General features: G+C 41.7%; 14 protein-coding genes and 3 non-coding genes across 17 annotated transcripts; 11 read left to right on the top strand and 6 right to left on the bottom strand.

Annotated features, from left to right (window-relative positions):
* On the bottom strand, nucleotides 1–777 carry GTT3 (Gtt3p; the record flags this gene model as incomplete). The annotated part of the gene is made up of 1 exon (XM_003679849.1): nucleotides 1–777. The coding sequence occupies one exon, from the start codon at nucleotides 775–777 to the stop codon at nucleotides 1–3; it is 777 nt and encodes a 258-aa protein (XP_003679897.1).
* Nucleotides 778–1,729: 952 nt separating this feature from the next.
* TDEL0B05560 (uncharacterized protein) lies at nucleotides 1,730–1,849 on the top strand (the record flags this gene model as incomplete). The annotated part of the gene is made up of 1 exon (XM_003679848.1): nucleotides 1,730–1,849. The coding sequence occupies one exon, from the start codon at nucleotides 1,730–1,732 to the stop codon at nucleotides 1,847–1,849; it is 120 nt and encodes a 39-aa protein (XP_003679896.1).
* A 302-nt stretch (nucleotides 1,850–2,151) lies between these two features.
* Nucleotides 2,152–2,889, bottom strand: EAF5 (Eaf5p; the record flags this gene model as incomplete). The annotated part of the gene is made up of 1 exon (XM_003679847.1): nucleotides 2,152–2,889. One exon carries the CDS (start codon nucleotides 2,887–2,889, stop codon nucleotides 2,152–2,154), a length of 738 nt encoding a protein of 245 aa, XP_003679895.1.
* An 87-nt stretch (nucleotides 2,890–2,976) lies between these two features.
* Nucleotides 2,977–3,729, top strand: MMS21 (SUMO ligase MMS21; the record flags this gene model as incomplete). Its single annotated transcript, XM_003679846.1, has 1 exon — nucleotides 2,977–3,729. The coding sequence occupies one exon, from the start codon at nucleotides 2,977–2,979 to the stop codon at nucleotides 3,727–3,729; it is 753 nt and encodes a 250-aa protein (XP_003679894.1).
* Nucleotides 3,730–3,801: 72 nt separating this feature from the next.
* Nucleotides 3,802–5,259, top strand: SLM5 (asparagine--tRNA ligase SLM5; the record flags this gene model as incomplete). Its single annotated transcript, XM_003679845.1, has 1 exon — nucleotides 3,802–5,259. The coding sequence occupies one exon, from the start codon at nucleotides 3,802–3,804 to the stop codon at nucleotides 5,257–5,259; it is 1,458 nt and encodes a 485-aa protein (XP_003679893.1).
* A 137-nt stretch (nucleotides 5,260–5,396) lies between these two features.
* Nucleotides 5,397–7,064, top strand: PXP1 (putative indolepyruvate decarboxylase family protein; the record flags this gene model as incomplete). The annotated part of the gene is made up of 1 exon (XM_003679844.1): nucleotides 5,397–7,064. One exon carries the CDS (start codon nucleotides 5,397–5,399, stop codon nucleotides 7,062–7,064), a length of 1,668 nt encoding a protein of 555 aa, XP_003679892.1.
* Nucleotides 7,065–8,083: 1,019 nt separating this feature from the next.
* Nucleotides 8,084–8,707, top strand: TDEL0B05510 (uncharacterized protein; the record flags this gene model as incomplete). Its single annotated transcript, XM_003679843.1, has 1 exon — nucleotides 8,084–8,707. One exon carries the CDS (start codon nucleotides 8,084–8,086, stop codon nucleotides 8,705–8,707), a length of 624 nt encoding a protein of 207 aa, XP_003679891.1.
* A 464-nt stretch (nucleotides 8,708–9,171) lies between these two features.
* TDEL0Btrna14L lies at nucleotides 9,172–9,269 on the top strand. The gene is given in 2 exon segments: nucleotides 9,172–9,210; nucleotides 9,225–9,269. It is a non-coding gene; the product is annotated as a tRNA-Leu (tRNA).
* Nucleotides 9,270–9,361: 92 nt separating this feature from the next.
* MRX21 (Mrx21p) lies at nucleotides 9,362–10,261 on the top strand (the record flags this gene model as incomplete). The annotated part of the gene is made up of 1 exon (XM_003679842.1): nucleotides 9,362–10,261. One exon carries the CDS (start codon nucleotides 9,362–9,364, stop codon nucleotides 10,259–10,261), a length of 900 nt encoding a protein of 299 aa, XP_003679890.1.
* Nucleotides 10,262–10,443: 182 nt separating this feature from the next.
* Nucleotides 10,444–10,720, top strand: MRA1 (Mra1p; the record flags this gene model as incomplete). The annotated part of the gene is made up of 2 exons (XM_003679841.1): nucleotides 10,444–10,476; nucleotides 10,535–10,720. The coding sequence occupies 2 exons, from the start codon at nucleotides 10,444–10,446 to the stop codon at nucleotides 10,718–10,720; spliced, it is 219 nt and encodes a 72-aa protein (XP_003679889.1).
* Nucleotides 10,721–10,808: 88 nt separating this feature from the next.
* TDEL0B05480 (nucleobase:cation symporter-2 family protein) lies at nucleotides 10,809–12,677 on the bottom strand (the record flags this gene model as incomplete). The annotated part of the gene is made up of 1 exon (XM_003679840.1): nucleotides 10,809–12,677. One exon carries the CDS (start codon nucleotides 12,675–12,677, stop codon nucleotides 10,809–10,811), a length of 1,869 nt encoding a protein of 622 aa, XP_003679888.1.
* A 321-nt stretch (nucleotides 12,678–12,998) lies between these two features.
* TDEL0Btrna14K lies at nucleotides 12,999–13,071 on the bottom strand. The gene has a single exon. It is a non-coding gene; the product is annotated as a tRNA-Lys (tRNA).
* Nucleotides 13,072–13,399: 328 nt separating this feature from the next.
* Nucleotides 13,400–16,990, top strand: RPA135 (DNA-directed RNA polymerase I core subunit RPA135; the record flags this gene model as incomplete). Its single annotated transcript, XM_003679839.1, has 1 exon — nucleotides 13,400–16,990. The coding sequence occupies one exon, from the start codon at nucleotides 13,400–13,402 to the stop codon at nucleotides 16,988–16,990; it is 3,591 nt and encodes a 1,196-aa protein (XP_003679887.1).
* Nucleotides 16,991–17,380: 390 nt separating this feature from the next.
* PMR1 (Ca(2+)/Mn(2+)-transporting P-type ATPase PMR1) lies at nucleotides 17,381–20,215 on the top strand (the record flags this gene model as incomplete). Its single annotated transcript, XM_003679838.1, has 1 exon — nucleotides 17,381–20,215. The coding sequence occupies one exon, from the start codon at nucleotides 17,381–17,383 to the stop codon at nucleotides 20,213–20,215; it is 2,835 nt and encodes a 944-aa protein (XP_003679886.1).
* Nucleotides 20,216–20,353: 138 nt separating this feature from the next.
* SUA5 (threonylcarbamoyladenylate synthase) lies at nucleotides 20,354–21,619 on the bottom strand (the record flags this gene model as incomplete). The annotated part of the gene is made up of 1 exon (XM_003679837.1): nucleotides 20,354–21,619. One exon carries the CDS (start codon nucleotides 21,617–21,619, stop codon nucleotides 20,354–20,356), a length of 1,266 nt encoding a protein of 421 aa, XP_003679885.1.
* A 454-nt stretch (nucleotides 21,620–22,073) lies between these two features.
* On the top strand, nucleotides 22,074–22,145 carry TDEL0Btrna6M. The gene has a single exon. It is a non-coding gene; the product is annotated as a tRNA-Met (tRNA).
* A 158-nt stretch (nucleotides 22,146–22,303) lies between these two features.
* On the bottom strand, nucleotides 22,304–22,900 carry TDEL0B05440 (uncharacterized protein; the record flags this gene model as incomplete). Its single annotated transcript, XM_003679836.1, has 1 exon — nucleotides 22,304–22,900. One exon carries the CDS (start codon nucleotides 22,898–22,900, stop codon nucleotides 22,304–22,306), a length of 597 nt encoding a protein of 198 aa, XP_003679884.1.
* Nucleotides 22,901–22,923: the final 23 nt, after the last annotated feature.

The following is a 22,923-nucleotide window of genomic DNA, read 5'->3' as shown; positions in this document are numbered from 1 at the left end:
TTAAAAAATATAGAGCGTCAATAGTGCACCTACAAGTGCAAATATTAGTGGTAATTGACCCAAATAGTGGACCCATGATGTCAAACCTAATCTAACGTAATCCCAACGATCGCCAGTGGTGGATAGTTTCAAATTCAAGATAGCCAAACTAATGAGAAACTTGGCCAAATGGAAGACCATGGGATCAAACTCAATAGTCGTTAGGTCATACCTGATAAAATTGATATAGTAGGCTATTATAGCAGGTAGAAGGAATGAAAAGGAGATCCAGATAATCAGGGTACTTAGTGAAAGTGCAGCATCCTGATGTTCGATAAGCGGTCTCATAATAAAGTAAAACTCTATGAGGTAGAAAATTTTATCGATGGATTGGATAGTGGATAACGAGTCCTGTAAGGACTCGTTGAATTCCTTTACCTTTACAACGATATCAGAAAGATAATTTTCAAATCCAAATTTGAAAGTAGAATCGTCATCATCCTCTTCACTGAAATCCAACTTGTTATAGTTCTTATTATCTTCTTCAACAGACTCCTCGTCCTCTTCCTCGGCAGTCACTTCTGGTTCCTCTTCATGTTTCAAGACTATCGAATCGTAAAAAGATTTGAGTTCTGGGTAATCGACTTCAACATCCAATGGTTCATTCAAAACGTTCAAATGGTCTTCGATAGTGTGAATCAACTCGTTCTTACGCACATTATGGGCGACATTCGGTAACTTTAATTTTTCTGCTAAATCCAGCAGCTCTACTTTCCTCCAACGGCTGAAAGTAGACATTGCAACTGTTGTTTACTAGTATCGGGAATGAGGAGAATCGAATAGCTGTTGGTCTACATATATATGGGGATCCTTTGTGTATTGAATATAGGGCCCTACCTTGCGAGAGATTCCTTAATAGGCAAATCAAAACAAGAGCGTGGGTTACCCGGCCGTGACTCTTGACGTAAAAGATTTCGAGCCACTAGCCATTGCAGCTTTCTACTTAGTAAAATTGCTATAGTATACGCTAGGAGAATGGTGCTCTAAAGCATAAAGGCCTAACGACATCTGTATCACTTAGTAGACCAGCGTTGATAAGCGCTTATCCTGTGGAATGATCGTAGATATGTACTTCTAGACACATCGATTAGGCCAAACCCCTATCATTTTGAACAAAAACGTTCGAAAAATCCACCTTTCACTCAAAGTACCGTACGTACCGTACGTAGACTTCAGCCTCCCATGGTCGGTCTTATAAAACGCTCGGCGGCTAAAAGATAAATTCCACCCCTTCCTCCCTAAACGAGACATCGAGACATCGTTAGCCACAAGTTGAAAGAACGAGTCACCAAGTTGCCAAGGTGCCAAGAGGCTTTCTCAGTCTACCCGGCTCAACGACCGTCCAAAGATGCGTGGGCTTTCGCGGAAATTTTTTTTTCCTCCTTTTTTCCCACCATGCAACTGGAAAAAGACCGCAACCACTCTTCACAGTGTAGTCGGCCACGTCGGGAAACGTCCGCCTGTGTTGTTATTTATTAATTACCGCATTAAACGCTGCGTCCCGGCTATTCCTCTCTCTACCTCTCTTGTTCGCTTACACACAACACCTATCAAACTATCTCACATTCGTATGCAAATTTCTATATAAACTGTTGTAATCGAATTACACTCTCTCTCAATCTTTTTACTTGTACTTTTTTACCTTGTTGGGAACCTTTGAATTACTACACTACAATATTAAATCGCTGCAATGTTACCAGGTGGTGTTATTTTGGTCTTCGTTTTGGTCGGTCTAGCTTGTATTGCCATTCTTTCTACCATCATTTACAGAAAATGGCAAGCAAGACAACGTGGTTTGCAAAGATTCTAATCTTTGTGAATCCCGTTTAGATTTGCTTATAAAAGAGTGTGTGTGCAACCGGTTTTATTCTTTTTAAGTGCGAGTCAATGATGTTAATGTGCGTGTGCGTGTGTGCCCTTTATTAATTTTATTTTATTGTTGGTTTTGAAGAAATCGTTTAGGAGGGAACAATTGTGTGTGTCTGTTCTCTTTTGCAATTGATTTTCTGATGAATCAGAAAATAAAAAAACTGAATATGGGTAGATTTATATATCTGTGTGTCTGTGTGTTATTTGATGTGCCCCAATTTTAATATTTTCTTTTATTTAAATCTACTCTAGTGCTCTTCTCATGAATTGTACTGTATCTTCAAAATCGATTTGAAGTTGTCTCGCGGCAAACCAGGTATCAGTACCACTCATGCTACTCATTATCCCATCGCATATACTTCGTTGGAGTACCAGTTGTAGATCGTGGACACTACTAGGGGTATCGTTCTTTATTCTGTCGATCTCGATGATTTCTTTCACTATCTTTTCGATGTTCCCTTCACTTACTAGTGTTTCGTATAGCCATTGTAGATCCTTCTTGGTTCCTCCACTCTTGGCTTGTAGTTTGTTTAGTACTGTATCTCGGTATAGTTGTAGAAGTTTCTCACGTTTTGGATCAACGTTCGTTTGTGTGCGGGGTTTCTTCCTTGGATTGATTATTTCATCTTCGAGCTTAGCGATTGCAACTTGTTGTTCTTGACAGAACTTGTCGTATCGTTCATGTATTCCGTTCTGTAATTCTTTTAGCTGTAAGTTATGGAAACTTAGTTGTCCATCTACTAGTGAGATTCGTTGGTTAGGAAAGACTCTTTTTACTATCATCAATATGTCATTGATATCTAGTTTAGTCTCTCCATGATCAACCATTTGATTCACCAGCACATTGTTTTGTATCTCATTTGTCAATTTAACTAGCGAGACTTTAGCATTGATCACTGCCACATTATGGGTCTGATTCTTGAGTACTAGTAGCGTATATATGATCTGTAGTACGATTAGTTCGCTGATCTCTTGCTGCATGTTTGTCTTGTTGTGATAACTAGTAACTTTTCAAGCGCATCGCTTATTGTATAGTAATAGTAGCACCTTTGGAATGTAAACTGATCAATGTCGGAAATACCGCAGTCACTGCCAGTTCATCCACGTACGAGGCAAAGACTTCATGAGTTGAGCGTCAAAGATATTTCGGACTCTTATAATGATACTAGACGTCAATTGTTTGAGACTTTGCAAAGTCTACTTGCAGATCCAGGTGATACTATCGAAGATCAAATGAACACGCTAATCAAGAATTATCAGAACCTCTGCACCCTCCAAGCAAGCTCGATCAACCTTACGGCTCGCTTGGCGAATGCAAAGGATAGTTTTAGAAGTTTGTGTGAGCAGTGCGATCCTGTTGACCCACTAACTTGGTACCAGTACGCCAGTGGTGAACTAATGGCTCCACGACTTGCAGCACTATTTCAAGAGGAACAGTCGGTGTCGAAAGAGACTCGACTTTCAAGGGAAGATGTGTTACTGAGTGCACTCAAGTATATTTGGAACGATCCCACCGCGATGATCCCAGATGAACAAAACGATGACTTGTACATTGAAGGTGGGAAAATCGAACTGCATTGTCCTATCACTTATAAACCATTCGAGACACCAATGATTTCGAAGAAGTGTAATCATGTATTTGATCGTCTGGGTATTGAAAATTATCTACATGGTTATCCCTCAAGAGATTGTCCACAAAGTGGTTGTTCTCAAAAACTGACAATGAGTGATTTCCAAGAAGACGATCTGATGAAATTGAGGTGTAAAATCGCCAAGGTTAAGAAGAAACCTGCCAAGACTGAAGCGTTGGATGTTATTTGATTTATTTGATTTTTTAAGCGCTTCCGGATGAAAAATGATCAAGATTGAGAACAGAGACTAGTGAGAGTGAGAATGTCGATCTTTAAGACTGCTCTCCGTGGTTATTCTACTACGCAAGGACTGCTTCCAACAACGATAAAGTCGCTGTACAAGCAGATTTCCAACCCTCCGCAAACAGTTGATCAGATTAATGGGTGGGTTAAATCAGTCAGATTGTTGAAAAAGGTTGGGTTTATCGATTTGCAGGATGGTAGTTGCCTTAACGCTTTGAAAGTCGTCGTGCCAATTACTCAATTGGAGGAGACAGAGTTTTTAAAGAGTTTAAAGACAGGTCAAAGTGTGTCGGTTACAGGAGCTCTTTGGAATAACACACCGCAAAGGGAACAACCTTTTGAATTGAAGATCGCTGATCCTTTGAACACGTTATCAGTCACGGGGGATGTGTCCAATTCATATCCTCTGCAGAAGAAAGCTCACTCGATACCATTTCTACGGTCACTACCCACTTTGAAACATAGAACCACGTATTTGGGCTCTCTTCTACGGTTTAGATCTGCTATCGAGCATGCTATATCAGAAACACTTGAATCTGATCAGTTCATTAAAGTTGCTCCTCCAATCCTGACCTCCAGTGATTGCGAAGGTGCCGGAGAATTGTTCAAAGTGGCAAGCACAAGCGGTGATGGATACTTTGGAAAACCCACTTTCCTCACTGTCTCGGCACAATTGCACTTGGAAATCATGGCATTGGCATTATCACGATGCTACTCGTTGATTCCATGCTTTAGAGCAGAGAAAAGTGATACAAACCGTCATCTAAGCGAATTCTGGATGCTGGAACTCGAGATGTGCTTCATCGATGATGTTCACAAACTTACAACCTTCGTTGAGTCGATGTTGAGAAGAGTTGTTAAGTCGTGTTATGACCGAATTGACGAACTCATTCCACAAGTTGATTTCAGAGATTCTCTTTCGAAAGAAGAAATAATAGAAAGATGGAACTTACTTCTAAGCCCCAAACCATGGGCTAACATTACTTATACAGACGCCATCGAAATCCTGATCGAAAAGCATAAGAAGGAGCCTTTTCCAAAGTACGAACCAATTTGGGGAGAATCTCTACAGACTGAGCATGAAAAATGGCTAGCGGATAAGTACTTCAACTCTCCAGTCTTTGTCACCGATTACCCTAGGGACTGCAAGGCATTTTACATGAAGCTAAACACAGATTCTCCAGCTGGAAGAGAAACGGTTGCTTGCTTTGATCTACTTTTCCCGGACATGGGCGAGGTTGTTGGAGGAAGTATAAGAGAAGATAGTTACCAATTGATATTTGATGAGGTGGAGAGAAGAAACATGAATAGATCGGGAGAACTTGACTGGTATCTTTCTTTAAGGAAAGAAGGTACTGTTTCTCATGGCGGTTTTGGTTTAGGACTGGAACGGTTTGTCTCTTACCTATACGGCAATCATAACATCAGAGACGCCATTCCCTTCCATAGAAGTGCATCAGGGAATATTAACCTCTGATATTCGTATTCGATTATACTACTTGTGAATAGAGGATCTTTCAAATAACGTCACATTATTTTTACTTTCGATGGATTTTTCAGATCAGGGGAATTATTTAAGACAACTCCGTAACTGTTTAGAAGTAAACGCTCGAGATGACGCTTCCTATTCCAGAGTACTTCACTCAACTTCTACAGCAGTATGGTGTGGACACTGTTTTTGGTATTGTTGGTATTCCAATTGTGGAGTTAGCAGATACCATGATTGGAAAAGGTATCAAGTTTATAGCTTGCAGGAACGAACAATCTGCATCCTATGCAGCATCTGCATATGGCTATCTGACAGGGAAACCAGGTGTGCTTTTAGTGGTTGGTGGTCCGGGGTTGATACATGCGTTGGCGGGGATTTACAATTCGATGAGTAATAGATGGCCGCTAATCGTGATTGCCGGTAGTAGCGAGGATCTTCATAAGGGTGGATTTCAAGAACTGGACCAGGTTAGTTTGCTTAGTGATCATTTGAAATTCACTGGTAAATTAACCACAGACCCTGACGTCATCGAATTGGTGACTTATAACGCCATGAGGCTTACCACGACAGGCACGCCTGGGGTTACGTATATTGACTTCCCGGGTAGTCTCATCAGTGAGTCGATAGAGAGATCGCCCTATCCTGTCCAATCAATCTCGAGGATACAATATATGCCCGATACTGAGTCACTTCAAAGAGTAGTGAAACTTCTATCAAGTGACCAGAACAAGAGAATTCTGGTTGTGATTGGCAAAGGAGCAGTGAATGCTTCAAACGAAGTGCGTAAACTTATCAATGATTACAATTTGCCCTTCTTAAGTACTCCGATGGCTAAGGGCGTCGTACCAGATTCACATCCACTTAACGCGTCTTCTGCAAGATCAAAGGCACTGAAAGAGGCAGAGATTGTTTTGGTTCTGGGAGCGAGACTGAACTGGATCTTACATTTTGGAGCTCCACCGAAATGGGACGCAAACACGATTTTCATTCAAGTGGATTGCGATCCTGAATCTTTGGGACAAAATAATCAAAGGGGAGTTGGTTATTCATTGTGTGGTGACATCGGCCTCACTGTTAAGTCTTTAATTGAGAAATTGAAGCTTGAACGTTGGGCCTATCAAGGGCTTTCAAGGGAACTTAGAAGCGCAATTAAACTCAACCATGAGAAGCTAGCGAAGAAGGAACAAATTGTGCACCACGGTAGACTCAATTATAACAAGGTTTATCAGTGCTTGAGGACGTTCATTGATGATTCAAGAACCATCATAGTGTCGGAGGGAGCCAATACAATGGACCAGGCTCGAATTTCCTTCCCAACCGACTATCCAAAACACAGGCTCGATGCAGGGACCAATGCGACTATGGGCATAGGTTTAGGATATGCCATAGCAGCCAAGATCGCCAGACCTGATAAGAGCATTGTCCTGCTACAGGGTGATTCAGCCTTTGGATTCTCCGCGATGGAAATTGAAACCGCCGTCAGAAACCGGCTGGGACTTGTTATTATCGTGATGAATAACAGTGGGATTTACCATGGGGTTGGGCAAAAAGTAGAAGGAAGTCTTCCATCAACGGCTCTGAGTCAAGATTGCAGGTACGATCTAGTAGGCCAGGGTTTGGGCGCAGTTGGATATATTGTGCATACTTTACAGGAATTAGAGAATGCCTTCAAGAAATCACTGCAAGCATCATTGATAGCCCAGGAAACAAGCGTCATTAATGTCATTATTGAAGCCGGTAAACAAGGTAAGTTGTCATTTGGTTGGCAAACTGTCAAGAAGGAACGATTATGAGAAAAAGCAGTAGAATATGATAAGTAGTGGGTTTTCAAGTACCTAGCGGGATAGGACCATAAACTCTCGGAGAATTGTACCCATCAGGTTTGTTCGAAACTGTCAGCCATGTGAGATTCGAATGATTGAGACGTCCGTTTTATTACTCATAGCTTTTATCTCTAATTATGTTAGGAAACTGTTCCATTGATGCTTGATTGATATTCTTGGGAAGGACGATACACTCAAACCGAGACACACGGGTGATCCATAACTAATACTCTACTAGCTACGTTGAGTTAGACTTTCAGCAGGTAACTCACATGCAGTTAATCATGCCACCATACCCCGAACTCTTAGCATAGCCAACTCTGAGAGCATCGCCGCATCTTACGCCCAGGTCATGACCCAAAAAAGGTTAGGCGTACACAGGTAAAGCTGCAATTTCTGAGGGTCTATTATCTCAAACAATAACTCTGTCGGTCTGTCTTTTCGAGATTTGTAAAGAGGTTTAACTAGGAAGTGAGGTTACCAGAATGGATCATAACAAGTCGTGTACTAATGTTAGCACATCATCATCATCACTTATATCAAAATAGTTATTATTGGCAGTAAATGTAGAGGACACCTCGCTCATTTGTACGACGTCTTGATGTTAGCTATAGCAGACTCTTACGATGATTCAAGCGACTTGCGAGACCGCTTGCATACGAAAGAGCTAGACTTCTAACTGTGCCCAGTTCAAAAACAGTAATAACGATCATTCGGCTTTAGAGCAAGCTCAACAATTTTAAACTGCATTTTAAACTTCTGTCTAATATAAAGTAGGTATCTGTTCTTAGTCTTGATTTTTGAAATGAATCACAGAACCACATATCTTGCTCACTGTGCTCAGCCGCACGATTACACATAGTTGAGTTCATGCATTGCTTAGTGATAAGAGTTTTTTCATTCCTAATCTTCGATTGTCTTTTGCATCTTCGTCCATGTAAGTTTTCTAGTCGCTGGACAACAAAGAAGAAATCTTACAGTGGTTGTCAATGCGAGTTTCAGCAACATGCATATTATTTATATTTGCCGCGCTCAATGGACTACTCAAAGCCAACGAGTTGTATGATTTCGAACATCATTGTACTGAGGATGATGGGCGATTGACTTGTATAGATCCATTCACAGGTTTTGATTACGAACTTCTCACACCAAATGACGGAAAGACATATACTTCAAAAGAATTGTTTGACACATACATCGACAATCAAATCAGGGCTCGAAACGAGAGAGTTGCACGCGCTAGCTCTATCAATCGTATCTCCAGGTGGACTTTGAAAAAGGGAAACATAGTTTTCAGTAACATGCGGCATTGGATATCTAACAACCGAAAAGGACCCAGAGCAATATGCCATGTCCCATGGAAAGATCTATGTTTATCTTGGGCATTATATGACGGTAACCTATTACCAAACGGAGCAAATGCCGATACAGCAGGATTCGCATCGAGATGTGTCCAAGCAGGGATGACTGTTGACGTGGTGGCTGCAACTTATAACTACTCCCACTTTACCTGCGTCACTGAAAGTGAAAGTGCAAAACAGGTCAGGTGTAATGGGCCCTCACAATCTATGTCTCGCCCATTAGGATCTCAAAGTTGCAATAAAATGCAATAATCAAGAATAGACATCGAGGTGCCATGATTTTCTCGAGGATTCGAGTTCGCTTTGATATGCCTTATCGCAAAGATGTAGGGCAGCAAATCAGCTCTCTTGAGATCTTAATAGATCGAGCTCAGATCCTGCCTCTATCAGTACCACTAATGTCAGCCATTTGAATACCTAGGATGTCTTTATTTTGGGTAAACTATTTTTGTAGTAAATGATATAATGATTCATTTGTAGATGCTTCAGTCAGGTCTACTTGTACTGATCGGGAGCTACGCGAAAAGCTGGCCCAGGAACATAGAAATTACTTCAATTCCATTTCAGCTGCCTACCTCAATGCTCAATGCTCTCTCAAAAAAACAAGAGGAGATGTCAATGCTTCATTCCGCTCTACAACAGATTTAAAAAGATAGGTCTGCTTTGTACCGCCGAACAATACTTTCACGGCACTTTAACATGATATCAAATTGTATGGGAGTTTGGCCGAGTGGTTTAAGGCGTCAGATTTAGGTTGTTTCGACCAAAATCTCTGATATCTTCGGATGCAAGGGTTCGAATCCCTTAGCTCTCATAATTTTTTTTCTTTATCAAAGATGCCTGCTTTTGATATACAAGAGCTTGAATACTGATCTGAGATCAATTGCAGCACTCATGGCCCTGTAGATGTCTCGAGACTCGAACGTGGCTTTTTGGGCCGGTGGGATCGCTGGTGCGGTATCTAGAACAGTAGTTTCACCGTTTGAAAGAGTCAAAATTCTGCTACAAGTGCAGAACTCTACCACTGCCTATAATCAGGGTTTGTTCAGTGCCATTGGACAAGTATACCGCGAGGAAGGTTTAAAGGGACTGTTTAGAGGTAATGGACTCAATTGTATTAGGATATTTCCCTACAGCGCTGTACAATTCGTGGTCTATGAAGCTTGTAAGAAGCATTTATTCCATGTAGATGGTGCACAGGGACAACAATTGAACAACTGGCAACGTTTATTCGGCGGTGCCCTATGTGGAGGGGCCAGTGTTGTTGCAACTTACCCATTGGATCTTGTAAGGACAAGACTTTCGATCCAGACTGCAAGTTTACAGAAACTACACAAGTCAAAGGCTTCGTCGATTAAACCGCCTGGAGTTTGGGAACTCTTAAGTCGAATTTACCGCGAAGAAGGCAACATCAAAGGTTTGTATCGTGGTGTGTGGCCCACAAGTCTTGGTGTGGTTCCGTACGTAGCATTGAACTTTGCCGTCTATGAACAGTTGAAAGAATGGACCCCACAAAACGACCTATCGAACTTTTACTTGTTGTGTATGGGGGCCATAAGTGGCGGAGTCGCACAAACTATTACATATCCTTTCGATCTCCTAAGGAGAAGGTTCCAAGTGCTTGCAATGGGTGGTAACGAGCTTGGATTTCATTATTCAAGCGTTACAGACGCTCTCGTAACTATAGGCAAGACCGAGGGTCTAGCAGGCTACTACAAAGGACTAACGGCGAACCTTTTTAAAGTGGTACCATCCACAGCAGTAAGCTGGCTAGTCTATGAGGTTGTAACCGAAGCTATGGTCTAGTAAACTGTGTATATTGTTAGTCTGACCTCGCGATGCCCTCTGAGCCAATCACAGCTCAGAAAAGTTTCACGTATTTGGTGACGCTCGCCTAGTGAAGTTGAAATATATCGGAAGCTCAATATACAAAAGATCAAGCTATCAGTACTCTGATCAAGCTAATCGAACTATTCTAGCCCTCCAAAATGAGACCAGCACAACTACTATTGAACCAAGCTGTATGTATTATGATATTTGGTAACTATTGTGGGAGTTTTTGACTAACTTTGGCTGCAGAAAAAGGGTTCCGGTCTAGGTATCCCAGTTGAATTGACTCCATTGTTCATTGCCATGGGTTTGGCTTTGGCTTCTGGTACCTATTTCACTTTTAAGAAGTTTTCTTCTGATGAGACTTTGAGAGTCACCAAGAACCCAGAATTATCCAATTTGAAGAAGGTCTTGGCCGAATCTGACAAGGAGTAGACGTATTATCATTATTCTTTTGTACATTTATGAGTATTATTTAATTCAACAGTCATGGTTATTAACAAAGATATGTAAGAATATATGATTAAGATTTAGAGGATCTTGAGGGGGAAACGTTATAGTGAGTGACATCTTTTAGCTCGTGAACATCTTGGGAGATAATCAGGTCATTGGGACCATGACTTTGAGCTTCTTTAGCTTTGTTTGAAAGCACGGTGCTAATCATAGGGGATGTCTGGCCATCTAGCACACTGAGGTTCTCTTGTTGAAGCTCGATGTCATCGATTAGCTCTTCGTCTAGTTCCTGAGGAATAATCAGATTCAAGATGATACCCATGAGACCGCAAACGGTGAAACTAGACTCCATAACTAGCACAATAGCATCGTAAAAACCTTGCAACGCATGGTTGTCACCAGAGTAAGTGAATACGTTATCGAACCAGGTTGGCACTAGGATAGCGCCGAACCCAGGCAACAAAGCACCAGTGAGGACAAACCTATCTCTTCTTGTGAATGGGATCGAAGAGATGATTTTCAAACCTGCTACAGTGACAGTGGTGAAGAGGAAAGTTGTCATACCTCCAAGTACAGGCTTTGGAATTGCCACCAGTGCAGCACCAAATTTAGAGAAAATACCCATGATGATCATAAAGAAACAACACCAGTAACCGACCTGTCTACTAGCACATTTGGTTAAGGAGATGACACCGTTATTTTGTGCAAAAGTTGACATGGGAGTAACAGTGAAGAGTGCAGAGAAGATACCGCCAAGACCATCGGATAAGATACCACCTTGAATACGCGATTCGTAAACAGGACCTTCCACGTCTAACCTAGAGACGTCGCTGGTAGCAGTGATATCACCGATCGCTTCCTGCGCCAGCACGATAAACATCACTAAGGTCGGTAAGACAGCGGGACCATAGACACGCAACTTGAAAGTGTGAACCCACAGGAAAGTTGCCGCTGGAGCAGCATCAATCGAACTACGATCAAAATATCCGACAGCGGCTGCAACGATACAGCCCACAATCAACCCAACAATCACCGCGCAGGACTTCATAATTGGAGGACCGTATTTTTCACACATGATGATCGTAAAGAAAACTAGGAAACCCAATCCAATGAATTTGGCAGAACCCCAGGGAGCCGCCTGCGGGCCACCGGCATATGGACATATTTTACCAACACAACCACTACCACCAATCCAGTCGTTGAATCCACTTTGAATTAATGGAACAGCAATACACAACACCACGGGACCAGTAACGATCTTTGGGAAAACTCTTTGTAAGATCCTAGGAGGTGTAAAGGACAAAGCAATTTCTAGTAGGGCACAACAAGCGGCAGTTCCCAGGATGGCTCCATACCCATCGGGGCAGGCTAATGCAGTACCATCACTCGAACTTGGACAAAAACCAGTCTTGTACATCACAGGAAGTGCTTTCTCGACAATGCCAAGTACAGCAAAGGAAGTTCCAACCACCGATAGCAATCCTGAACCAATATGGTATGAAGTGAAAGGAATACGGAATCGAGTAATCTGCACAGCAGATAGTATACCAGAACTGATCAATGAAGCAGAAACAAGGTACTGAGTTAATTGGGTTGGTAATTTCGCAACACTACCAATGATCATTGGAGGTGTAATGACACCTGCCAACATCGATAAAGCATGTTGTAAACCAAGTAGAAGACCCAATGCCACTGGAACATCCTCATTCAGAGAGAAGAATGGTTGATCAACACTCACAACTTGTAAACCTCTCTTCCTAGTGATCCAGTCCCGGAATGGGTACGAAGGTGTGAAAAGGTATTTGTAATTGTAATCTCCTAGCAGACCCTCTTTAGTCGTAAACTTGTGTAGTAGCCAAATGAAAAAGATTCTTAATCTTTGTAAAGCATTAGGCTTTGTATCGTCGGCGCTGTAAGCAGCGGCCAAAGTTGAATCCATCGTTGTTCTTCTACAAAACAACGATCAACACCAAGTAATCTCGAAGATCACATACATATATATATGTATGTATGTCTGTGTGTGCAAGTAGAATTCTATGGCACTACCTATAGTCGATCTATAATTTTCTTGATTACTGATAAAAGCTTCTATCAATGTAGCGAAATCTCCAAATCTCATAGATAAGACGTTGTAAGGCGAGATGGGCCCTGTATCTGCCTGTATCGGCGATAGACAGCCAAGACGGAGATCGCCCAGTGGCTCTAAGTTTTCACACTTTGACGGTTTTCACCGAAAAAATTAAAAATGGAACAAAAATTAAGCCCTGTAGGGGGCTCGAACCCCTAACCTTGTGATTAAGAGTCACACGCGCTACCGATTGCGCCAACAAGGCTTATTAACTGTGTTCTTTTTTCTGCATAGGAAAGTACTGATCCAAGATAGATGGTCATTTGTTTTTGATATATCTACCGCAACTCCATACTGGAACCTGCAATTAAGCTTATAGTCTTGCAGAATTCCTTGGTAATCGATTTTGAACGTAGTAAAATGGTTATTTAATCCTTGAAGATATTCCGTTTATAGTGATTCTGATCTTGTACTAAAATTTATTGAAAAATTTTTAGTTCATCGCATCTCATCTCATCGATAAATCCAAATATTACAACATTTGCAAGACCTTGCTGAGATCTTAATTTTTGTATGGGCATCGAAGTTTCGGCATGAGTACCATCATTAAACCCCCAAGGGCAAGAACAGCCGAATTTCATACTCTCGAGAGAGAATCTCGTTTCATAAATCCTCCAAAGGATAAATCTGCATACCCTCTGCTGCAAGAAGCAGTACAACCACACATTGGTTCCTTCAATGCGTTAACAGAGGGCCCTGATGGCGGGCTTTTAAACCAGGCAGTCAAGGATATCGGTGAAAAAGTGATTTTCGATGGTAAATCTAATAGCGATGACTTTCTAGGTAACAAATTGTCCCTCAGCGTAGAACAAGTATCGATCACTAAACCCATGTCTAATGATGGTGTGACATCTGCAGTTGAGAGAAAGAATTATCCTGCAGAGGCCAGACAGAGACTTTCCTCTTATAGAGGTAAACTTATGTTGAAATTGAAATGGTCCGTCAACGATGGTAACGATGAAGTTTTTACAGAAGTTAGAGACTGTGGTGGGTTGCCCATCATGTTGCAAAGTAATAGATGTCATTTGAACAAGCTTTCTCCAGCAGAATTAGTTCAATGCAAGGAAGAATCCGATGAAGTTGGTGGTTATTTTATTGTCAACGGTATCGAGAAACTGATCAGAATGTTAATTGTACAGAGAAGGAACCATCCAATGGCTATTGTTAGACCTTCGTTTGCTAACAGAGGTGCCTCTTATTCTCAGTACGGTATTCAAATTAGATGTGTTAGACCAGATCAAACTTCTCAAACTAACGTTCTTCATTACTTGAACGATGGTCAAGTGACCTTCAGATTTTCTTGGAGAAAGAATGAATATCTGGTTCCAGTTATCATGATTCTTAAGGCCCTATGTGATACCAGTGATAGAGAGATTTTTGATGGTATCATTGGTTCAGACACAAAGAACTCTTTCTTAACTGATCGTTTAGAATTGCTTCTAACGGGTTTCAGAAAGAGATACCCTCAATTGAAGAATCGCAGACAAATTTTGCAATATTTGGGTGACAAATTCAGAGTTGTCTTCCAGGCTTCTCCAGATAAATCTGATTATGAAGTGGGTCAGGAAGTGTTGGATCGTATCGTTTTGGTTCATCTGAACGGTGAATCCAATAAAGACAAGTTCTTCATGATGCTTTTCATGATTAGAAAACTGTACTCTTTGGTGGCAGGTGAGTGTTGTCCAGATAATCCAGATGCTACACAACATCAAGAAGTCCTGCTAGGTGGGTTCCTATACGGTATGATTATAAAGGAGAAAATTGAAGAATACTTGCAAAATATCGTTGCACAAATCAGAACAGATATCAACCGTGGTCTGTCGACTAATTTCAAAGATCGCAAATACGTTAGCAGAGTATTGATGAGAGTCAATGAGAATATTGGCTCGAAATTACAGTATTTCCTCTCTACAGGTAATTTGGTCTCGCAATCTGGGTTGGATTTGCAGCAAGTTTCAGGTTACACAGTTGTTGCTGAAAAGATTAATTTCTACCGTTTCATATCGCATTTCAGAATGGTGCATAGAGGTTCTTTCTTCGCCCAATTGAAGACTACTACCGTTAGAAAATTGTTACCAGAATCCTGGGGGTTCCTTTGTCCCGTCCACACACCTGATGGTTCTCCATGTGGTTTGCTAAACCATTTTGCGCACAAGTGTCGTATCTCTACGAAACAATCTGATGTGTCAAAGATTCCTTCTATCCTATTCTCACTAGGTGTTTCACCAGCTTCTCAAACTTTTGCGGCAGGTGCATCTCTATGCTGCGTCCAACTAGATGGTAGAATTATTGGTTGGGTGTCTCATGAACAAGGTAAGATCATCGCTGATACCCTGAGATTTTGGAAAGTCGAAGGTAAGACCGCAGGTTTGCCATTGGACTTGGAAATCGGTTATGTTCCTCCATCAACTCGTGGTCAATACCCTGGTCTGTATATCTTTGGTGGTCGCTCTAGAATGATGCGTCCCGTCAGATACTTGCCACTTGACAAGGAAGATATTGTCGGTCCGTTCGAACAGGTTTACATGAACATCGCCGTTACTCCGCAAGAATTACAAAACAATGTGCACACTCATGTCGAGTTTACGCCAACTAACATTCTATCCATTCTGGCAAACTTGACTCCATTTTCTGATTTCAACCAATCTCCAAGAAATATGTACCAGTGTCAAATGGGTAAGCAAACTATGGGTACTCCAGGTGTCGCATTATGCCACCGTTCGGACAATAAGCTTTATAGGTTGCAAACAGGTCAAACACCTATCGTGAAGGCCAACCTATATGATGACTACGGTATGGATAACTTCCCTAACGGTATGAACGCAGTGGTGGCGGTCATCTCCTACACTGGGTATGATATGGATGACGCGATGATCATTAACAAGTCAGCAGACGAGAGAGGTTTCGGATACGGTACGATGTACAAGGTCGAAAAAATTGATCTATCGCTGAATAGAAGCCGTGGTGATCCAATCTCTCAGCATTTCGGTTTTGGTACCGATGAATGGCCTAAGGAATGGATGGAGAAGCTAGATGAAGACGGATTACCATACATTGGAACTTATGTCGAAGAGGGTGATCCAATTTGCGCATACTTTGACGATACTTTAAACAAGACCAAGATTAAGACATATCACTCGTCGGAACCAGCATACATTGAAGAAGTCAACCTTATTGGCGATGAATCCAACAAGCTCCCTGAGCTGCAAACTGTCTCCATCAAGTACCGTATTAGAAGAGTTCCACAAATTGGTGACAAATTCTCTTCTAGACACGGTCAAAAAGGTGTCTGTTCTCGTAAATGGCCTACGATTGACATGCCATTCAGCGAAACTGGTATTCAACCCGATGTCATTATTAACCCTCACGCGTTCCCATCTCGTATGACCATTGGTATGTTTGTCGAGTCGCTAGCGGGTAAAGCTGGTGCTTTGCACGGGATTGCCCAGGATGCCACCCCATGGACTTTCAACGAAAGTGACACTCCAGCTGATTATTTCGGTGATCAGCTCCGCGCAGCAGGTTACAATTACCATGGTAATGAGCCAATGTACTCTGGTGTCACTGGTGAAGAACTAAGGGCTGATATTTACATCGGTGTCGTCTACTATCAAAGATTGCGTCACATGGTGAACGATAAGTTCCAAGTCCGTTCCACTGGTCCTGTGAATAGCTTGACAATGCAACCAGTCAAGGGTAGAAAGAGACATGGTGGTATTCGTGTTGGTGAAATGGAAAGAGACGCGTTGATCGGTCACGGTACCGCCTTTTTGCTGCAGGACCGTCTGCTAAACTGTTCCGATTACACGCAGACTTCTGTCTGTCGTGAATGTGGTGCCATTCTAACCACCCAACAAAGTGTTCCACGTATAGGCTCTATGTCGTCGGTTCGTTGTCGTCGCTGTGCGATCAAATTCGAAGATGTAAAGAAGATGTTGAATAAATACCAAGGAGATGAAAGTGTATTTATCGACGACTCGCACATATGGGAAGATGGTCAAGGTAATAAATATGTCGGTGGTGGTGAAACCACGACAGTGGCAATTCCATTTGTCTTGAAATACTTGGACTCTGAACTGGCAGCTATGGGTATCAGACTACGTTACAACGTGGAGCCACGCTGAAAACAACAAAAGAACAAGAGAATAATATGGATAATGTAGCATAGGAAATCTGTAAAGCATAAAAATTGATACAACTTAATCTGATAGTAGATGGATCTGATTAGATCTGTTTAGATCGTATCATAGTCAGCACTATTAAGCACACGTGATTTTTTTTCAGACATCGAGGCGATGCAAGATCATTCAGTTCAATGAATATTTGATGAAACTTGAGTAGGTAGCCTTATGCTGAATTGGGGCCTGAAATCCTGTTCTGTGGATCTGTACCGTGAGCCGAATAGCGGACTAAGTGGTGAAATTTTATAGATTGCTTTGTCAGTGACTTGGAGAGCCAGTTTGGAGATTTTTTTTCAGCCACTACTGACTTCAGCTATTCGATCCTAACGAAATATGGCTGATAACCCGTTTGACACGGTGATAGATGGGCCTGTTGGTGGTGATGAAGCTCGTGTTCCCTTGTCCGCCACTGCTGAGGCACTTTCGAAGCCCAATCCCTCATTAGAATTCTGCACTCTGACGGTCGAGGAGACTCTACGAAGGCTGGAGACTGATGGTAAGACTGGTTTGGGTTCCATTGAAGAAGCTAGTAAAAGAAAACTGGCTTATGGTGCCAATGAAGTAGTTGGGGAAGAGGATGACCCTATTTGGAAGAAATTTATATCAAATTTCATTGAGGATCCACTTATTCTGCTACTAATTGGTTCAGCTGTGGTTTCATTCATCATGGGAAATGTTGATGATGCAGTGAGTATTACTTTGGCAATCGTAATTGTGGTGACTGTTGGCTTTGTTCAAGAGTATAGATCAGAGAAATCTTTAGAAGCACTGAGTAAGTTGGTTCCGGCAGAGTGCCATTTGGTAAGGTGCGGTCAAGAATCCCATGTTTTGGCAGTCAACTTGGTGCCTGGTGATTTGGTAAGCTTCCGTATTGGTGATCGTATTCCAGCGGATCTTAGAATTATTGAAAGTGTAGATTTGTCAATTGATGAGAGTAACTTGACTGGTGAAAACGAACCAGTTCACAAAACTACTCAGCATGTCAGCAAGGAAAGTTTCAACGATCAGCCATATTCGATTGTGCCTATATCGGATAGAACATGTATTGCATACATGGGTACTTTGGTTAGAGAAGGTCATGGGAAAGGTATTGTTGTCGGAACTGGTAAGAATACATCATTTGGTGCCGTTTTCGAGATGATGAGTTCCATTGAAAAGCCAAAAACGCCTTTGCAAGTTGCAATGGACAAACTAGGTAAGGATTTGTCGCTGATGAGCTTTGTCCTCATTGGGTTCATTTGCTTGATCGGTATCATACAGGGCAGATCTTGGCTCGATATGTTCCAGATCTCAGTTTCCTTGGCTGTCGCTGCTATTCCTGAGGGTCTTCCTATCATTGTTACTGTGACATTGGCACTCGGTGTTTTGAGAATGGCCAAACGTAAAGCTATTGTAAGAAGATTACCTAGTGTTGAAACCTTAGGTTCAGTCAACGTTATCTGCTCGGACAAGACGGGAACATTAACCTCTAACCATATGACGGTGTCCAAGATTTGGTGTCTGGCTAGCATGGCAAATAAGTCGAATATGTTAAATCTGGATAAGAACAGGCCTGGAAGCTTCAAGAATTACCTGACCGATGATGTAAGAGCAATCCTGACAGTGAGTAATGTCTGCAACAACGCTTCCTTCTCTCAAGAACATGGCAAATTTTTGGGTAATCCTACCGACATCGCATTGGTTGAACAACTAACCAAATTCGATATAAAGGATGTAAGAGGTCAATTTGAAAAACTACAGGAGATTCCTTTCAACTCCAAAAGGAAATTTATGGCTACTAAGGTGATCGATCCAGAGGGAAAATGCGTAGTGTTTGTAAAGGGTGCTTTCGAGAAGATTTTGGAGCACTCTAGTCACTTTGTGAATCAGAAGGGCAAAGCTGAATCATTGAGTAATGGGCAAAGAGAGACTATCAATGAAACTGCTAATTATCTTGCCTCCGATGGTCTACGTACACTAGCTTTTGCAAAACTCGAAGTACGTGATCCTTCCGCGGTGCTTGATGAGGAATCCATCAAGGGCTTGACTTTCATCGGTCTAATTGGTATGAATGACCCACCACGTACTACTGTTAAACCTGCCATTGAGCAATTACTGCAAGGTGGTGTTCATGTCATTATGATTACCGGTGATTCGCAGAATACAGCCGTTAACATTGCTAGACAAATCGGTATTCCAGTAATGAACCCTGAGTTTTCCGTCTTAACGGGTGACAAATTGAACGACATGAGTGATGATGAGCTGGCAAATGTTATAGATCATGTCAACATCTTTGCGCGTGCCACTCCTGAGCATAAATTGAACATTGTCCGTGCCTTAAGAAAGAGAGGTGATATCGTCGCTATGACTGGTGATGGTGTGAACGATGCTCCAGCTTTAAAATTGGCAGATATTGGTGTTGCGATGGGCAAAATGGGGACTGACGTTGCGAAAGAAGCTTCAGATATGGTTTTAACAGATGACGATTTTAGTACCATTTTGACCGCCATTGAAGAAGGTAAGGGTATTTTTAACAACATTCAAAATTTTCTTACGTTTCAATTGTCCACATCTGTTGCTGCTCTATCCCTTGTGGCGCTGTCAACTGCTTTCAAGCTACCCAATCCGTTAAACGCTATGCAGATTTTGTGGATCAATATTTTGATGGATGGTCCTCCTGCTCAGTCTCTTGGTGTCGAACCGGTTGATCATGAAGTCATGAAAAAGCCGCCAAGAAAGAGAACAGATAAGATATTGACTAACTTTTGTTTAAGAAGATTACTAATGAGCGCCGCATTCATCATAATAGGAACAACTTATGTGTTTGTGAAAGAGATGGCTGAGGACAACCAAGTCACTGCTAGAGACACCACTATGACATTCACATGTTTTGTCCTCTTCGACATGTTCAACGCATTGGCATGCAGACATGCTACCAAATCGATCTTTGAGGTTGGATTCTTTGCGAATAAGATGTTCAACTATGCTGTTGGGCTGTCCTTATTAGGACAATTATGTGCCATCTATGTTCCGTTTTTCCAGGGAATCTTCAAGACAGAAAGTCTAACTCTTGGTGATTTGGGTTTCCTACTCATGATCAGCAGTTCCGTCTTCATTGCTGATGAAGCACGTAAGCTGTGGTCAAGAAGATATTCCTCCATAGAATCCCTGCGCTACTCTAATGTGTAGGCAGACCCCAGTAGCCATCAGCCAACTTAGATGATACAATAAGCTGGTTTGTATATGATATATCTATCCGACCCAAATGAGGGCTACCTACTAAAAGTCTATAGAAAGATGACATGGGGTCAATCATTTATTTTTATGCTAAAATGGAACAGCACTACCTGCAGCTGCTTTCCTCAGTCTGTTCATTACGGCAAGACCTTCATCAACTTCTGGAACACCTTCCACAACGATGAGATCAACCTTTTCGGTCTCATCAACCTTCCTCAGAGTGGCAAACAAATTAGCTTGAATTTCCTCTCCCGAGCTTCCCAGACTCTCAACGACAATTTTAATATCAGATTTCAGATGCAGCAGATCTTTGAGCGGCTTATTATTGAGACGAGAAGAAGTTAAAATGGCAATAGTTTTCACAACTTCTTGCTGTGAGGTACATTCGTCCTCAATAATTTCCTTCAGCCTTTCGATTCTTCTACTACTGCTTGTACCATCTGTATTTGGAACGAGTAAAATAACCTTAGCGGAAGGGGAATAATGTTTATATTTCATTCCTGGAGTTCTAACCTTCTCTGTCTCTCCAACCGTTTCTCTCCTTTCTACTTTACAATCAGTCCAATCACTGCCACCTAGAGCTATAATTTGCTCATAAGTGAAACCACCAGGCCGTAGTAGCGAAGGAGGTTGGGATAAGCCATCAACCACAGTACTTTCAACACCGATATTGCAAGCTCCACCATCCAGTATCAGTGGGATTCTACCCTTTAAATCGTGATAAACATGAGATGCCAAAGTAGGTGAAGGTCTAGTGGAAGCATTAGCTGAAGGTGCGGCTATAGGCGTATCGCTCAGTGCTATTAAAGCTCTCGCTACTGGATTTGAAGGAATACGTACAGCGAAAGTAGGCTGGTCTCCAGTAGTCAATTTGGAAAGTGTTTTAATGCCACTTAGAGGAACTGCCAGAAGGATAGTCAAGGGACCCGGCCATAATTTCGATATTAGCGCATGATATGAGTGTGGTATATTCTTCAGCAACGAATCCCCGGACGATGAGCTATCTTCATAAATTCTCCTATTGAGTTGGTCAATTGATGAAACGTGAGTGATCAATGGGTTATCACTAGGTCGCTTTTTCGCTCTATAGATGCTTAGTACGGATTTATCATTAAGCGATGACCCACCCAGTCCATAAACGGTCTCAGTTGGGAAAGCAACGGTGTCTTCCGTTTCTCTTATAATTCTTGCGGCTTCAAGTAAAGCTTCCTTGGTCTTCGGATCACTTATTGTTGGTAAAGATCCATCGAGATGAGCAAGCGGTGCGAAATGGATAGATGAAGGATCAACTCTAAGAATTTTAGTCTCAAAAGAAGGCGCTAGGGACATTGATCTGATGATTGACTTCAATAGCATACAGCTGCGATCCGGAAAAATGCTAGAACGAACGATATGTTTGACTTTTAATTACCATCTAAATTGTATCTTCTCTGCGATGACCTAGTGAAAAATTACAGTCACACCTAACGAGCTCTTCACTATATGAGAGACTTCACCACCCAGGAAACTCAGCTAGCCACGATCCCTGCTCTGGGTCCTTGTCTTCTGACTTTCTGGTGTAAACTGCTTCTAAACTACTGAGTTCGCAGTATCTCTCTAAGATTTCACCTCAAGTAAGGATCTGGGATAACGTTCCGTCTAAGGTTAGGAGACTTTTAATCACATTGAATACGGTCCTCTCTGGAACAAATGTGTTGAAGATTTACTTGCCATTCTCGAAGACTAACTCTAAGTTAGTCTTCGATACGCACTACTCTATAAAAATTATGGGTGGTATAGTGTTTCTTTAAATTAAGATTGACATCTAGTCAGCGCCGTGGCGCAGTGGAAGCGCGCAGGGCTCATAACCCTGATGTCCTTGGATCGAAACCAAGCGGCGCTAGATTTTTTTATTTATCAAATTAATTATAACATCATTTCACATTGATCACAACAACTCTACTATTAGTTTATTGTACCGTCAATACATTGTTTGAATCTCTGATCTGCGTTTTCTGTCATATTGTTTTTTATGAGATTGTAAATTTATGTTTAGCTTGTCTATAGATCATCAAAAATATCTGTATCACCTATTGACAAAATAAACAATCCTACGTCACTTAGATGCCAATTACGCATAGAGATTGATTTTGGCCAAATTTCTCTAAGCTTCCCCATCACTACTGCAGAAATCGTTTCGTCGAACTTTTCCACAGCTGCTTCTCCTACGTGCCATAATCTGGATTCATCACGCTCTGACTCTTTGACTATTTGCGAGTTGACGCATTCTTGCCTAAATAATTCTCTTTCTTGCTCAACTTTAGCTCCATGCTTTGAAATTAAATCTTGCAAGTACTTTGCAGCGTTTTCGTCCCAGTGTTGGTCCCCGTCTTTTATTGATAATCCTGCCATCTTGATATTATTATTCTCATTGGCGCAAGCTGTGGGAGTACAGATGATTGCATAAGCAAGCATTCTCAGAAAATGCATGTTAAATAATGTTTTGTGTACTGCCCTAATAATATGTGTTGGGCGACTAACCACCCCAAACTTGTAGCAAAAAACACAGAAAAATACTATGTATTTAGCTTCCTTGAATGCACACCTTTCAACTCCCAAGGCGCTCTCTACCTGTATTCCTCTCCTGCTCCTTCTCATCGCTTGTGCTTATCGATTCGTGA

Source organism: Torulaspora delbrueckii, chromosome 2, assembly GCF_000243375.1.
Source record: "Torulaspora delbrueckii CBS 1146 chromosome 2, complete genome".
Taxonomy (NCBI): Eukaryota; Fungi; Ascomycota; class Saccharomycetes; order Saccharomycetales; family Saccharomycetaceae; genus Torulaspora; species Torulaspora delbrueckii.
The sequence above is the reverse complement of the archived record's forward strand: the minus strand, read 5'-3'. Positions and strand labels throughout refer to the sequence as shown.